Below are 14,377 nucleotides of genomic sequence, written 5' to 3' on the forward strand. Positions count from 1 at the left end.
GATCTGGAAAGCTTCACAGGCCAAAAGAGAATTGAGATGAAGAAGGAAATAGTGAATGCTGATCAATATTGCCAAGTACCACCCGTAAGTTTTGTGAAAGAATCCGGTGCATTTCTGTAGTGGTAGAAAGTTCATAAAATCATCGTCGTGCACTTGAAGGCAAGCAATGCTGTAAAAATGAAGAATGCAAGGCCCTGCTTAAGGATAATCTTCAGGCTGCTTCTAGATCAACAGCTTATTTGCTTCTTCCACAACCTCATCTCCGCTTGCTTAGAAGTTGTGAAGGTCGGAAGCACACTCCGTCTTTTTCATCCCCTCTGTGTATCTTTTCCCTGACAGCAACTTCTGTCTTGGCTCTTCACATCCAGCCAGAGCAGTTGCTTTGCCTCCGCAACCTGCAGGCTGACCTCTCGTGTGTACCTGTGCTGGACTGAGGGTAATGCTTGTAACGCACACAGATGCTGCATTCACTGTGACTTTTAGAAAAGAGAGCAAGAAGCTAACCTGCACAGCAGACTCTTAGGTTTCTGTCTCTCTCTCTCTCTCTCTCTCTCTCTCTCTCTCTATCTGCATATATATTTCAGTACTTATTTACTTCTTTAAAGATACCTTAAATAGAATAGATACTTTAAGAAAGCTTACTTGTTCTTCCCCTTTCCTTGTTTTTAACGTTTGCTTTTCTAACCAATCCTTAATGTTACAACATTGGATTGATGCAGTACTCAGTCCTTAGAAGTTCTCAAAGCACATCAGTGATTTCTCTATTTCTCAACCTTTCCATCTTCATTGAGATCTCTCATCTGAATTTAGGTATGAGGTGAAGAAGAACACTGCAAGCAGCTGAAGCCGTATCAGACACATGCTTCTGCTAGGAAGTCATTCCGAGTGATTCCACGGTGTACTTTAGACAGGTTTGCTCTGGTCCTCTGGACTCAGCATCCCCAAGGGATATTTCAAAGCTCTCGGAAGGACCCGTCATTATCTCTGACACTGCAGCCTCCAGTAGGAAGGGGTAAATATTCCTTGCCCTTGTGCAAAGGAACTACTCAGTTAGCTGTTTCTAACCCAAATCTCGTTGTTGACTTCTATTGACAGACACCACCCGGCTAGCCAAGCTAAACCACTGAAAATGGAAGGAGTGGGACATCTTCCAAAGCCTGCTGCTGCTTCTAAGCAGAAGTGCGCTGTAGGTGGGGACACAGCAAGAGGAAACGTCCAGGCCACGGTGGAACTGCAAGGCACCTGTCTGAGCCACACAAGGAAGTCAGCGATTCCCAGTTGGAGACTGTTGCTCGACCAGTGACACAGCAGCTGGAGCGCTTCTGGTTGCTGCTGATGGGTTCCCGTGAATCAGCCAGGGATAGGAGCTATGAGAACGACTGAAGCAATTTGAAGTTACCTGAAAGAAAGAAGAGAGGAGAGAAGAAGACAAGAGGGGAGGGAAGGGGAGGGAATAAAAGGAAGGGAGGGCAGGGGAGGGTAGGATAGGATAGGATAGGATAGGATAGGATAGGATAGGATAGGATAGGATAGGGTAGGGTAGGGTAGGGTAGGATAGGATAGGATAGGATAGGATAGGATAGGATAGGATAGGATAGGATAGGATAGGATAGGATAGGATAGGGTAGGGTAGGGTAGGGTAGGGTAGGATAGGATAGGATAGGATAGGATAGGATAGGATAGGATAGGATAGGATAGGGTAGGGTAGGGTAGGGTAGGGTAGGGTAGGGTAGGGTAGGGTAGGGTAGGGTAGGGTAGGGTAGGGTAGGGTAGCGTAGTGTAGCGTGTTAGAGGGGAGGGGAGCATAGGAGAGTATAGGGTAGTGTAGGGGATCGGAGTTTAGGGGAGTGTAGGGTAGGATACGGGAGGGGAGTGTAGGAGAGTGTAGGGGAGGGGGGCATAGGGTAATGTAGGGTAGTGTAGTGAACGGGAGTTTAGGGTAGGATAGGGGAGGGGAGTGTAGGAGTGTGTAGGGTAGTATAGGGGAGGGGAGTGTAGCAGAGTATAGGGACAGGGAGCATAGGGGAGGGGATGGTAGGGGAGGGGAAGAGACGGGAGGGGAGGGGAGGGGATGGGGGGGAGGGGAGGCAAAAGTGGGGAGAGGAGGCAAAAGAGGGGAGGGGAGGGGAGGGGAGGGGAGGGGAGGGGAGGGGAGGGGAGGGGAGGGGAGTGCTACCATAAATAAAATTGCCAAATACATGACATTTTGGATCTGGAGCCAAATCTTTGTGTACATGTCCTCTCCCCATAGCCCCACGTGCTGACCACCCACCCGAATCTATCATACTGTTGGTCAGAAAGAACAGGGAGCATAGGGGAGGGCAGGGGAGTTGAGGGAAGGGAAAAGAGGGGATGGGAGGGGTGGGGAGCGCTACCATCAATAAAATTGCCAAATACAATGAAGGAGCAGCAGAGCCTGCAACCTCCATTCCCCAACATCCTCCAACCACCCCCCCACTGCTCCGTGGGAAATAGGTAGAAGAATCAAGACTGAGGTTTAGCCTGGGATGGAGGTAGTGTGGCGAGGTGGTTTTCTGTTTGTTTGTTTGTTTGTTTGGTTGGTTGGTTGGTTGGTTTTAAAGTTTTTAAATTCTCACTGTCCTACTTTGTGATCAGTTGGCAATAATTCAATTACTCTTCCCCAAGCCAAGTCTGTTTTGTCCATGAAGCCATCTTCCAGTCCTGAAATAAGAAAGGAAACAGACCTGCAAGCAACTGTTACACAAGTGCAGGAAGAGTGACAAAGGAGGGTTTTGAGGCATGAAGTTACTGCAAGGATGCTCTGCTCTTTCCTCACTTCAGTATGAAAAGCACGGCACTAGTGGGTGGTCTGTGGTGGTAGTTGTTTTTTTGTTGTTTGTTTGTTTGTTTGTTGTTTTGTCAGCTCCACCCCACAGTATTTTGCTTGTTCTACTTGTTTTGGTGTGCCCCCATTCCCTCCCTCAAGGTAAAACATCCCTAGGGGCCATAACTTGCTGTTAGCAAACAAGATCTTGCAAAAGAGTGAAGTTAACATGGCACCACCTGCACTGGTGTATAAATAGTTCAAATATTTTCCCTCACTTTCCTGTAACTTTCCTGTAAATTGCTGGTCAGGAGATAACAAGTGGAGAAATTTAGGATAAGAGAGAGAAAGTTGTGTTTCCTATTGCCCTGGAGTTTCTGTTGGTCTGGCCACGGAAATGGAGTACTCAAAATCCTCAGGACACTCAGTTTATACCAGATTTATCCTAAAACTGCAGTATTTCTAGGCCCTTGGGATTCTTATCAATTAAAACATACTTTTTCACGCACAGAAGATGCAAAAAAGTGCGTCTACTGCAGTATGCAGACAGAGCCAGTCCTGTCTCTTGATTCCTTCTGCCTTCTGCCTGAAGAGCAGCAGACAATCGAGTTCTTGTCTTCAGTAGCTACGGCCTTAACCAACTGTGCAGTCTGTCCATTCATACACAGAGGAGGAAAAATAGCGTGGAATAACTCCTCTCCTTTGTGCTAACAGAGGAGGGTACAGCTTCCTCACTCCAACCCCACCGAGGCAAACCAGTCAGCAGTGCATGCCAGAGCCTCTGTCTCTTCCCCGTCTCATGATGTGCAGCTGGATCACTCTCCCTTCTATCCCCAGGATCGCTTTCAGCACAGTCACAGAAGGGTCAGACTCACAGCTTTAGGAGCCATCAGAAGAGGCTTTCACTCTTCTGCCACCACACCCCCTATACACATGCAATTTCACACATGCAAAGAGACACCATGGATTGGGGAGTTGCACAGAGAGGAGACCACACCCGTTTGCCTGCCTGCAGTTTGACACCAGTAGGGAGGTAATTCACCTCAGGAGTTTCCATAGAGATGACAGAATATGGCCCTAGGGTCCTGCTGCTTCTTTCAGCCCTAATTCTTCAAATCCATAGGAACGGAAGAAACCTTCCCAGCCAAGTGCTGCATATCTTGAAGGTTGGAGAACCCACAGCCTTCTGCTTCATTTCATTTTAAAGATCAATCCCAATGTCACTCCCATAGAAGTAGTGGAAGCCATCTGGCTGGCTTGGCTTTCTCTCCAAAGAAGGCCAAATGAGAGTTGGTCACAGGTGAGGATGAGCCCTGACAGTTCCTGCATTTTGGTTCTCCTGCAGCCCACAAAGCTCTCACTGCCTTGCCTGAATTTGAACCCCTTTGGAACCAAATCTACAGATTATCTCTGTAAATCCAAAACAGCACTTATTCACCATGTGAACAACAAATGCCTGGGATGGTTAACAGCACTTAGGTGCAAAGGTCAGATATATGTAGCTGCATGTTACACATTTTTAGTCTGAATAGCACAATTTATCCTTTGACTCCATTTTGCTGTCATGTGGATATCAATTTGCAATCATTTGGTCTGTCCTCCCTTTGGTGGCTTCCGTGAGAAGAATCTAGAAGCTGCCCCCCGTTAGATAACGGCTCCACTGCTGGCCAGAGCCAAGCCAAGAAACGATGTCGCTTGTTCCTCTGGGAGAGCATATTGAAGAAAGGAGAACAAAAATAACAACAAAAAGCTGTTTCACAGGGAGAAAGAGAGGAGAAGCAGCCCTGCAGCCCCCAAGGTGAGTGCAGCAGGAGGGCAGGAGGCAGCAGCAGTTCCCCTGCGGGCTGTGCAGGGAGAGGCCCCTGGTGGAGCAGGCTGTCCCCCTGCACCCATGGGTCCCACATGGAGCAGATCTCCACGCTGCAGCGCCCCTGTGGCTGGAGGAGCCCCCGGTGGAGCAGGTGGCTGTGGCCTGGAGGAGGCTGCGGCCTGTGGAGAGCCCCCGCAGGAGCAGGCCCCGGGCCGCAGCTGCAGCCATGGAGAGGAGCCCACGGGGAGCAGGGGCAGAGAGGGACCTTGGAGGAGGGAACTGTATCCTCTTTTTTCATCGGTGCTGAGATTGAGGATCAGGATTTCGTGGTAGGAATTTGTTTAGATGAACCAATTTACCTCCATATGGGTTTTGTATGTTTGTTTCACCTTGTCTTGCAGGACCATCTTGGCTGGGTCTGCAGTGTTGTGCAAAAGTGAAGTTTTTCACAATAAAGAGCAGCTTTATTTTCGGGGAAAAGGCTGAGGTGGCCTTCATCAGAGTCTTGTGACCTGAAAATGCAGAAAATGGGTGCATGGCTGGCTGGCTGGGTGGGTGGGTGGGAGTTGGGAATTCAGCCTTGGGATCAGAACTGGGACATTGTTGGGATAGGAAATGATCAGTGGGATGGGAAGTGATAATGGGGATAGGAACTCATTGGGATGGGATAAATTGGTTTTATTTTTATTGCATTCAATCCACTTTATTGACTGTGTTGTACAGTATGGCTTTGTTTTATTACTATAAAATTATGATGATTATTATTTAATCTTACTAATTAAACAATTTTTATACGTTATTATATTATAAATTATAAATATTAATATTGATTATATTGTTTTTATTCCTTTTCTACCCTATTAAACTCTCTTTATCCCAGTGCTCTGGTTTGGACTTTAGTTTTCCTTCCGAGTCGTTGTGGATTCACTCCGGATGGGGGGACATAGCGAACGCCTGTGTGCTTCAGATCCAAGGTCACTTTTGCCCTCAACTCAAGATACATGTTTGCATCTGTTGTCGTGAAACAATGTTAACAACAGCAACAAAAAAGTTCCCTACTTGCTAGCAGCATCCCTACGTTTGCTGGGGTCTGCTCTGTGCATTTTGAAGACCGTTCCATGCTATTCAGCCCCTTCAGGAGGAAATGGATGGTTCTAGGAAAATGCGTCTTGACCTGATGCAAAGCTGTGACTCAGCACCCTGCAGCCCCCTCAACCCCTGGCATTTTACCTGCAGCCCCTCCAACAACTCCTTCCTTCCTTCCTTCCTTCCTTCCTTCCTTCCTTCCTTCCTTCCTTCCTTCCTTCCTTCCTTCCTTCCTTCCCTCCTTTCGTTCTGTCTGTCTGTCTCTCTGTCTGTCTTTCTCTGTTTCTGTCCAGCACTGATTTTATGGCTACGTGTGCATATCCACAGTGTACAGTTTTCTCCGTTCCGTTTCTTCCCTGAGTCTTGCCCCTCTTCCCTGCAACTGAACAGCATTGCCTTGATCAAGGAAGTGGCAACATGCGGCTTACACAGTAACCTGCTGAAATTACAGCTATAACCATGGAGCACAGCTGCCGATCAACACAAGACCACCAATCGCTCACATTTCTAAACTGCTCGTCACAATTCTTCCGTATGTAGGCTGTGATGCTGCTCATCTCTTAAGCACCCATCCATTTCTTCTCTTCCCAGACCCTCAAGGTGTCCTGGTCAAACCACCTCCCTTCCTCTTGCCCCATCTGGCTCTCCCACCTTCCTTTTCCCTCAAGGCTCAACTTTTTTTTTTTTTTTTTTCAGCATAGGAGCTCCATAGAAGCTGCTGCTGCCTACCTCCGAGTTGACTAGGGCTGAACTACTGAAAAAGAAAAGAAAATCTATAAATAAGAGTGAGAGATGGTGAATACCTAACCATCTCTTAAAAGCAGGATTTTAAGAGAATAAGTAATTGATAAATGGAGTTAAGATCGGAGGGAAAAAAATCCACTGTTGCAATCAATAGAGTTAAGAAGTTTTTCAAGTACATTAGGAACAAAAATTAGAGTAATGACACAGATCTGATACGGGATGGGTATTGCTTCAGTGAGAAATGATGGAAAAAAACACAACACAACACATGTGTATGTGTTGTTGGGTATTTGTAAAAAAAAAAAAAGAAAAAAAAAACAGGTTAATGAAAACTGCATGCTCAATTAGATGATTTTTTGTTGTCATTGGTAGGGAATTGTGTGCTTTACAACACAGTATGTGTTATATATATATATTATATATGTTTTATATATGTTTTATATATGTTTTAATAAAATAAGGAAATGATATTTTTTTTCTACGTTTGTGGTTTCCAAACTGTAGTTAATAAACATTAAACAAGATGCAATAGGATCTCGTTAACTCTTTTGTTTGAAAAAACAGTGGCCCTGATCGAGAGGTGCAAGTGAGAGGAGACAATATTCAGTATTTCTCTATGTTGTCATTTATTGGTGAAGATGAAAGTCTGCAGTTCATGTTCATTACACTAGCATGACAACATGACCACAAGGGGGACTGTCTGGTAGTGAAAAGGAACTTCAGCATGGATTAAAAATCTTTGCCTTTCTTTATTCTGAACTGTTTTTCTTATGGCTGCTAGAGAGAGATTCTCTGCCTTAGAAATAAAACTGCCCAGGCTGTTCTGATAAACCTGTAGGGTTAAGGCACTTCTACCAAAACAGATTTCAAAAAGCAAGAAGTCAAAAAGCAACAATTCAGTAATCTGTGTACGCTTCTATATTAAGTTTTAAGATAACCTGGTTTATATTTAGTTCACACAAATTAACCAAACATAGCAGCATACAACCTAAGAAAAGCTTAAGAAATTTATTAGATGCACAGATAAAGTGCTGTAACAGAGAAACTTGTGTAAATCTATTCTAAAATAAATAAGGTACAGTTAAACCACCTTTGACTCGTTTTAACTCGGAAAGAAATAACCTAAGTTTTAATCATTTGAATTTTAAGGTCAAGGTGAAATATACCATAACTATAACAGTGGTTGTGATCTGTATCAACTATTTGAGTCTCCTGTTCCTCTTGAGGTCTCCCAGAAACAGGAAGGCTATTGCAAAATGTATACATTAGACATAGCTCCTTTTACAGAAACATTTTTGTAATAAAGTCTGGTTGCTCAAATACATGTTAAAATATTTAACAAGGAAACAATTTTCTCCTGATCCAGTCGATCTTTTAAACAAGACGATGTATTTTTCCTATGACGCAGCCCACAGGAGGGAACAGAAGTAAACATCCTCCTTAACTGAAGACGGTTTTGCTTGAAGAACTAAACTATTGCATTATTATATGAGAGCAAGAAATATCCATTTGGGTTATCCCTTTCTCCAAACATGGTGCCCAGTGATACATGTATTTTTGCCTTAATCTCAAAGGCCCGTTTGTCTCCAGGTAAGGTACGTTAAAAAGAGATTCCCTTTAAGCATCTTATCACAAGATCTCTTACTGCCTTTCCATCCGGGGAAGCTTGTGTGTTAAACTGCCCTTGGAGTTTTGGATGCTACTAGATTTCTGTGCTCTGTTATCCATAACTTCAGGCACTTCGGGGCTAACATGGCTGTTTAAGTCAATGCAATAATATTACCAATATATTCAACACTCAGAAGAGTCACCACAGTTTCCTTCACACGCTCAGGATTTCAAATTCTTCTTCCAATTCAAATAGCTTGTCAGTAGATTCAATGAGTTCTCTAAAAAAAGATAAAGAAAAAAATGCTTCTAAAGACATGCCTGATTTTGTTCACTTAAAAAAAAAAACTTTGAAAGACGCATTCCAGAAAAGTACTTTGTAAGAGTGAAAAAAAAAAATCTGTGCTATCAATTGTATGGCTTGTTTGGATACATGCCTGCTATATATTGCTTGACACTCACAAAGGATAGTTATTCTACCTGTGATTATTCTTTTATTTGCTAACGAGGAACATAACATTGCACAATTAGGCTTTTAATCGGTGCCTTACCTGCTCCTGTGGTTGTCACTTCTGGTTTTGTTGGAGGTATGAAAGGAGGCCAGTGTGGCGGGTGCTTCTGGACCAGCTCAAACATCCGTAGACTCTGCTGCTTTAGAATCTCCTGAGGACAGAATGCTTTCATTTTAAAAGCTGGCTCGGGAGACGCTTCAAACACAAAACGTGTCTGCTTAATTGAAAGTGTTTTTTAATTACGCATGTCCATCAGGAAAAAAAAGTCTTTATACAGACATACTGTGAAATCCAAGCACCATGGTCTCTGTAATACATCCCTAGTTAAAACACATCTGGAAGACAGATCTCTTGAACTGTACTACAAATTATCAGTCTTATCATCTTTTGATATCAGCTTTGATATCTGCAAACCTGTAATTTTGTTTACATGTAGCAAGCACACTAGGAATGTACAATATTTTCTGCTTTTTAAAAGGAAGTTGCTTGCATAGAACTCTCCTCAAGTTTTCTGTTGATCAATAGCACAAAAGACAGATCTATCAGCTCCTCCAAAGGGGAAAAAAAAAAAAAAAAAAACTCATCAGATTTTGAAGGACAGGTTTTGGTCAGGAAAAAAGGTGTTCCTGAAGCCAAACGCTATTCCTCTTCAAAGAGAAGTTACCTTCTGTCCTGTATTTCAGTTATTTACAAACTGTTTTCCTTAGATGATTTTTTTTTTTTTAAATAAAGGCCTTTAGAGGTTGATGGTACTTTACATTCAGACGTCTGGTGCTTAGCTTAACAGCTGCATGCAGAAACATCCTCAAGTCTGTTTCCTGTGGCAGCCAGCACCTTCTGTTCTCCCTAGATCAGCAGGAGCTAGAGGCCTGCAGCACTTACAGAATCAGATCTTTAAGATAGCAGGGACTAACAGTCATAATTAGAACACGCAATCTATTATGTCAAACAATAAAAAAGGATCAGGAAGCAAATCATTGATACATCACTACAATATGGCAGTTAAACCTTAGTCATTTAGTGAGAATTAGAAGTTAAAAGCAAGTGTCACCCAGTAACACCTTCAAGTGTGGATGTTTACACCCATTTTCCAACTGGCAGGGTTTGTGGCTGGTAAAGTGCTGAACAATTTCCAATTAGCAATTCAGTAGTATTGCCTTACCCTGATGCTTTAATGCATTCTTCTCCATGGCTCATACAATTTGTATACAAAGGAAAATGCAAAGGAAAATTTTACAAAAAACAAACAATAAAAAACAGACTTTATAAAGAACAAATCGAGATGCTAAGTTCCCACTCTTACCTTTTGTACAAGACTACACCGGTTATCAAAATCACATTCTTCTTTGCAAAAGAAGCCCTTAGGGGAAAAAACAAACACACAGAGTTTTACCTTTGCTGATGGTAGGTATGTGGTACCAGCAGGTAAGGCGGTTTGACCTCTGATACAGTAATGCCCTGTACGATCAGTAGATATAAGACTCCAAATATGTGGCAGCTCTAGGGAGAGAACCCACGGGGAGAACAAGGCCCTGCAAACCCCTAACGAAATAGTCAAGCAAAAAATAGCAGCAGCTCCTGTGTGCTCCTCCATGGAGCGCCACCCAGTTCCTACAGTCCAGGTATCAGCAGAAGCTGAAAACTTGTAGATGATGGACCACCTAAGGAACATTTCCATTCTGGTATCTATACTGAAAATATTTGCTCTTCCTTATGATTTTGTCTGTCTCGTTGCATCATGCCACATTTTGCACAGTTACATAGTTAAGTATTAAAACAAAACAAAACAAAACAAAACAAAACAAAACAAAAAAACTTTCTAAAAAGCAGCAGTATTAAAAAACAGGTATGTGAATGAATGACAGATACCGGTATCTTTACAGATTAAAGCTTTAGAAACACATCCCACTGGTGACAACTGCCAATCACCCAATCACAGGATACTGGCATGGGATCAGATCCAATTTTTTCAAATACCACACTACCCCCATGACATTTTGGGTGAATTACAAATAATACATTTGTATTTGTAATTTGGGGTGAAATACAATAATTCCACTTAAACATTTTTAACTTATGATATAACGTAAGTTTAAGTAACTTGTCTTTAAGTAACTTTATGTTTGTGACCAAACCTAAAGTAGTGATAGAATAAAACACGTAAACCTGTTTCAGTTCCTTGCTCTGACCATTATAATGCCTCTTGAAAGAAGTAAAAGCTGCTCAGTAAAGAAAACAAAGCGAGCTCCCTACAGTACAGACAGCTCCCCACTTGCCCTAAGATTCTCCATGTAGTTATGTACAAACTACTATGTGTTGATCACAGAAGACAGCTTTGTGATCTTGGTTCTGTTCAAGGAGATGCATTGCTGCCCTTACCAATGTAGAGAGACATTACTTTGAGATAAAGTACATGCATTCCAGATTTCCTGACACTTACTAAAGCTACTGAAGGGTCCAAATTCATGATCTTCATTCTATGTGGGGCTTCCTGGCAGTGGAAACTCTCATCGTCAACCGTGCCATTTTCTTCTGAATCTACAAAGCTTTGAGTGGTGTGAGGGTCCAGATAGATCAGCTCATTGCCTGGATGGGTAAAAGCCGCATGTTAAAAATAAGCAAGTGACATTAATAAGCACTTGGTCCAGAACTGTAAAATAGAAATTAGATTGCCATCGCAGTCAGTATAATCTAGACTTTCCAGCTAGGGATTCTTTAAGAGAATCGGAAGGTTTAGACACAACGTTTCCCACAGGGTATTTAGTATAACTTCCTATTGTGACCTATTACTGTAATTTTTTGGTTGGTTATGTTCTATCTTTGTCACATACTTTTATTTTTCCATGTGAGATCCAGTACTTTTTTTTTTTTTTTTTTTTTTTTTTTAAATCTCAAGTGTTGTAAACACTAACATTTGACAGATTAAAAGGTACAGGATGTTCACAGATGCAATCTGTAATCCCATTAGGCATTCATTCAGAAATTGGAACAAAAAAGCCTAACTAAAACAGGTTAGGTTTTACAAAAGGACAAAATAGGGTTGCAAAATTTTGGCCCAAAGTGGGGTGAAATCTGAAGGAATGCATTTTAAATTAATTAGAGCAATACTTAATAACAGAAGGTATGCAAAAGGTGAAAAAGATACTGCTATCAGAAACAGTTTTGAAATACAAGAAAATAAAAGTGACATTTGACCAATACACTTGTCAAATGCTATCAGCTATTCTTAGTATGCTGCTCTTGTTGATGTCATCACTTATTTTTACACCTAGCTTTGCTGTTAACTTTCTGCTCCTGTTAAGGATCATCTCATACTGTTTCTAAACTCTTTTAGATATGCTTCTTCATTTATTTTATTCTATTCTCATCTTTCTTTACTTCTAGAGGTTCACGCTTAGACTCCTTACTATTTCCCCTTCAAAAAATGTTCTCTTTTGATCATCTGCACATTTGGAATAAGTTTCGTTTTTCCTTACCTAAAAATCCTATGAAATAATAGGCATTATTTGGTTTCCCTCCTAATGCTCCCAAAGACTGTGGCATCTTAAAGCATTCCTAGGAGTTCAAAAGGAATAAAGGAAATTGTAATTCATTTCTTTACTGACATCACAGATACCCAAACTTATTTGACAGTAACGAGCAATGAATTGAAAGAAAACCTTACTTTAAATGCATCAATATATACAGGATTTATGTGATTTATCCCTAGTCGTAGAGGTATAATAAGCAAGAGGGGTTTCCAGCCTGTGCAGAGTCCTCCTGCGTTCTTGCTTCGGCCAAGAGCACTTCTGTGCAAATGTGCACTGCTGTGGGACGCGCTGCTGCTCTGAGGAGGGCACCAGCACATTTTTTCTGCGGGAATAAAACTAGAAATCAGTCAACGCACAGAGGAACACAAAGCAGATCTTCCTCTCAGTAGTGAATTAAGCTAGTTTGCCAGGGATCTTTATAGGGCACCCAAGACAAAACGAGCCGGGCATGGCAATTACAGCTATTTAGTAGAAGTGATTCTAGCAGACAGTATGTGCTGGCACGTCCAAGTGAGACGTTAGATAAATGATTGGGGGATGACAATTTAAGACTGCAGTGACATGTACTATTAATGTTATTAATAGTGTCAAGCTTTGCCTATAAAACGCCAGAGAAATGAAATGGCAGCAATGATGACAGTAGAAATTCTTCAAGGAGCTCTTCACATCCAGTGATGTGAGCACGAAGTTGGCATCAGGGATCAAAAAAACACAACTGAGTTTGTATGTCCTTCTTCCCTCTTCTTACCCTTGCAAGACAAAGCCATGGCCCCCCAAGTATTTGTTCATGTTTAGATACATGCTGGCAAATGGAGTCAAATCAGAAACTGTTACCAGAAAACTGATGAGGTGTCACTTCCTGATGTCTTCAATGACCACCGTATTGCCCATAGATACATAAACTGCTAATGAATTCCATTCATCAAATAAAGCAAGCTTCCTAGAAAACATTAAGGTACTAATTAATATAAACTAGTTGGATCAAAAGGGTAGCTTTACACTCAGAACCATTTGATTTATTTATTTTTTTTTCTTAAGAAAAAACATCCTTTATGCATTTTTTAAAGTCTCCATGTAAGAAAAAGAAAACTTTAAACATTAAATGTTTAATATCTTTAGAAAAATAGGTACTGAGTGGTACCAGGAAAAACATATGCGCTGCACCATGTGCAAACTGTTTTGTCTTACTGCTAAGTGCAGTGACAGTAACAGTCCAACTACGTCAAGTTTATTACTTTTTATTGCACTCGACAGTCTCTGCAATGGGTTCTTGCCCAGTTGTGTCTTTTCTCATCTGGAAAAGAAAAAAATTCCTATGCCAGTTTTGCAGATTACTTTTTGCTTAAGAAATTCCACTGAATTCAGTGGAATTACTTCTGCCTGAGCCTGCGTGCACAGCAGAAATGGGGCATTAAAAGCTAAATCAGCTAAGGGTTTGGGGCACCAAAACTTCAGTGGGAGACAGCAGCACACAGTTTTATGTCCACTTCTGCAAAATCCAAACCTTTGGGGAAGGGAGCTACACTCTTAAGCTGCACTGGCAGAATTAGCTGTTTCAAATAAGCCAGAAAGAAATGGGGGTGAGCGTTTCACCATGAAAAACTTGGCCATGAAAGATCTGGAGTCCAGGGCATGCTTCAGCTCCCCTCCCTCTTCAGATCATGTGCCTGTTCCAGGGTGTCAAAGACTTGCTGCTGAGCTCGCAGGACCTGTAGCCTAGCCCCTGCCTGAGGTAAGACACCTCCACGTACCCCTGGAGAACTGAGCAGCCTCAGTTCCTTTCAGTGTGGCTCCCAGACTATGAGGAGCTGCCCATCTTTATCCAGTAGCCTTGCTGGCAGAACTGCTGCTCAGAAAGGGAGGAATTGCAGCTCAGTTCCCTCCTCAGCCGAGATGGCTTCTCTCTGATGTTTCACACCACCACTCCGACCTACACGGTGGCACTCTCGACCTGCCAGAGCTGTGCCACTGTGCAGAAAGGAATATACATCTGTGGTGTGACTGGTGAGGGCATGCAGACGGCATAGCAGGAGACTTTCCTGCAGTTTCTTCTCCTCAGGCTCTTCCTTTATTAAAATTTAGAGGTCACCCATTCCCAACTCAGTACCTGCACACCGAGCTGTGGCATGACATTCCATGCTGCACTTGTAAATAGATGGCAAGTACATTCCTGACTGTGGGACAGGGGGAGATGCAGCCTTCAAAACTCTGCCTGGGCCTTCTCTTGGCTGCCCCAGGGGAGTACGTTCTGAATGAGACTGGTATGATCTCACTTACTTTAGTACTTGAGCAACTGTATTTG

At 42.5% G+C, this 14,377-nt stretch overlaps 1 protein-coding gene across 1 annotated transcript; it reads right to left on the reverse strand.

The window, feature by feature from the left end:
- Positions 1–7,494: 7,494 nt before the first annotated feature.
- Positions 7,495–12,342, reverse strand: LOC113840521 (cysteine protease ATG4A-like). The gene is made up of 6 exons (XM_072029610.1): positions 12,210–12,342; positions 12,022–12,100; positions 10,986–11,131; positions 9,849–9,905; positions 8,585–8,696; positions 7,495–8,312 (listed from the first exon to the last, which is right to left on the reverse strand). The coding sequence occupies exons 2-6, from the start codon at positions 12,086–12,088 to the stop codon at positions 8,248–8,250; spliced, it is 447 nt and encodes a 148-aa protein (XP_071885711.1). The 5' UTR covers positions 12,089–12,100; positions 12,210–12,342; the 3' UTR covers positions 7,495–8,247.
- Between the last annotated feature and the right edge of the window lie 2,035 nt (positions 12,343–14,377).

Source organism: Anas platyrhynchos, chromosome 30 (genome assembly GCF_047663525.1).
Source record: "Anas platyrhynchos isolate ZD024472 breed Pekin duck chromosome 30, IASCAAS_PekinDuck_T2T, whole genome shotgun sequence".
NCBI classification, from domain to species: Eukaryota; Metazoa; Chordata; class Aves; order Anseriformes; family Anatidae; genus Anas; species Anas platyrhynchos.

Bases quoted from the DNA above. Each gene is read 5' to 3' on its own strand.
- LOC113840521 (XM_072029610.1), bottom strand. From the start codon at position 12,088: ATGCCACAGTCTTTGGGAGCATTAGGAGGGAAACCAAATAATGCCTAT. The intron at 11,132-12,021 runs GTAAGGAAAAAC...TTACCCATCCAG, and splicing joins TTATTTCATAGGATTTTTAG to GCAATGAGCTGATCTATCTG. The intron at 9,906-10,985 runs GTAAGTGTCAGG...TTTTCCCCTAAG, and splicing joins TGGACCCTTCAGTAGCTTTA to GGCTTCTTTTGCAAAGAAGA.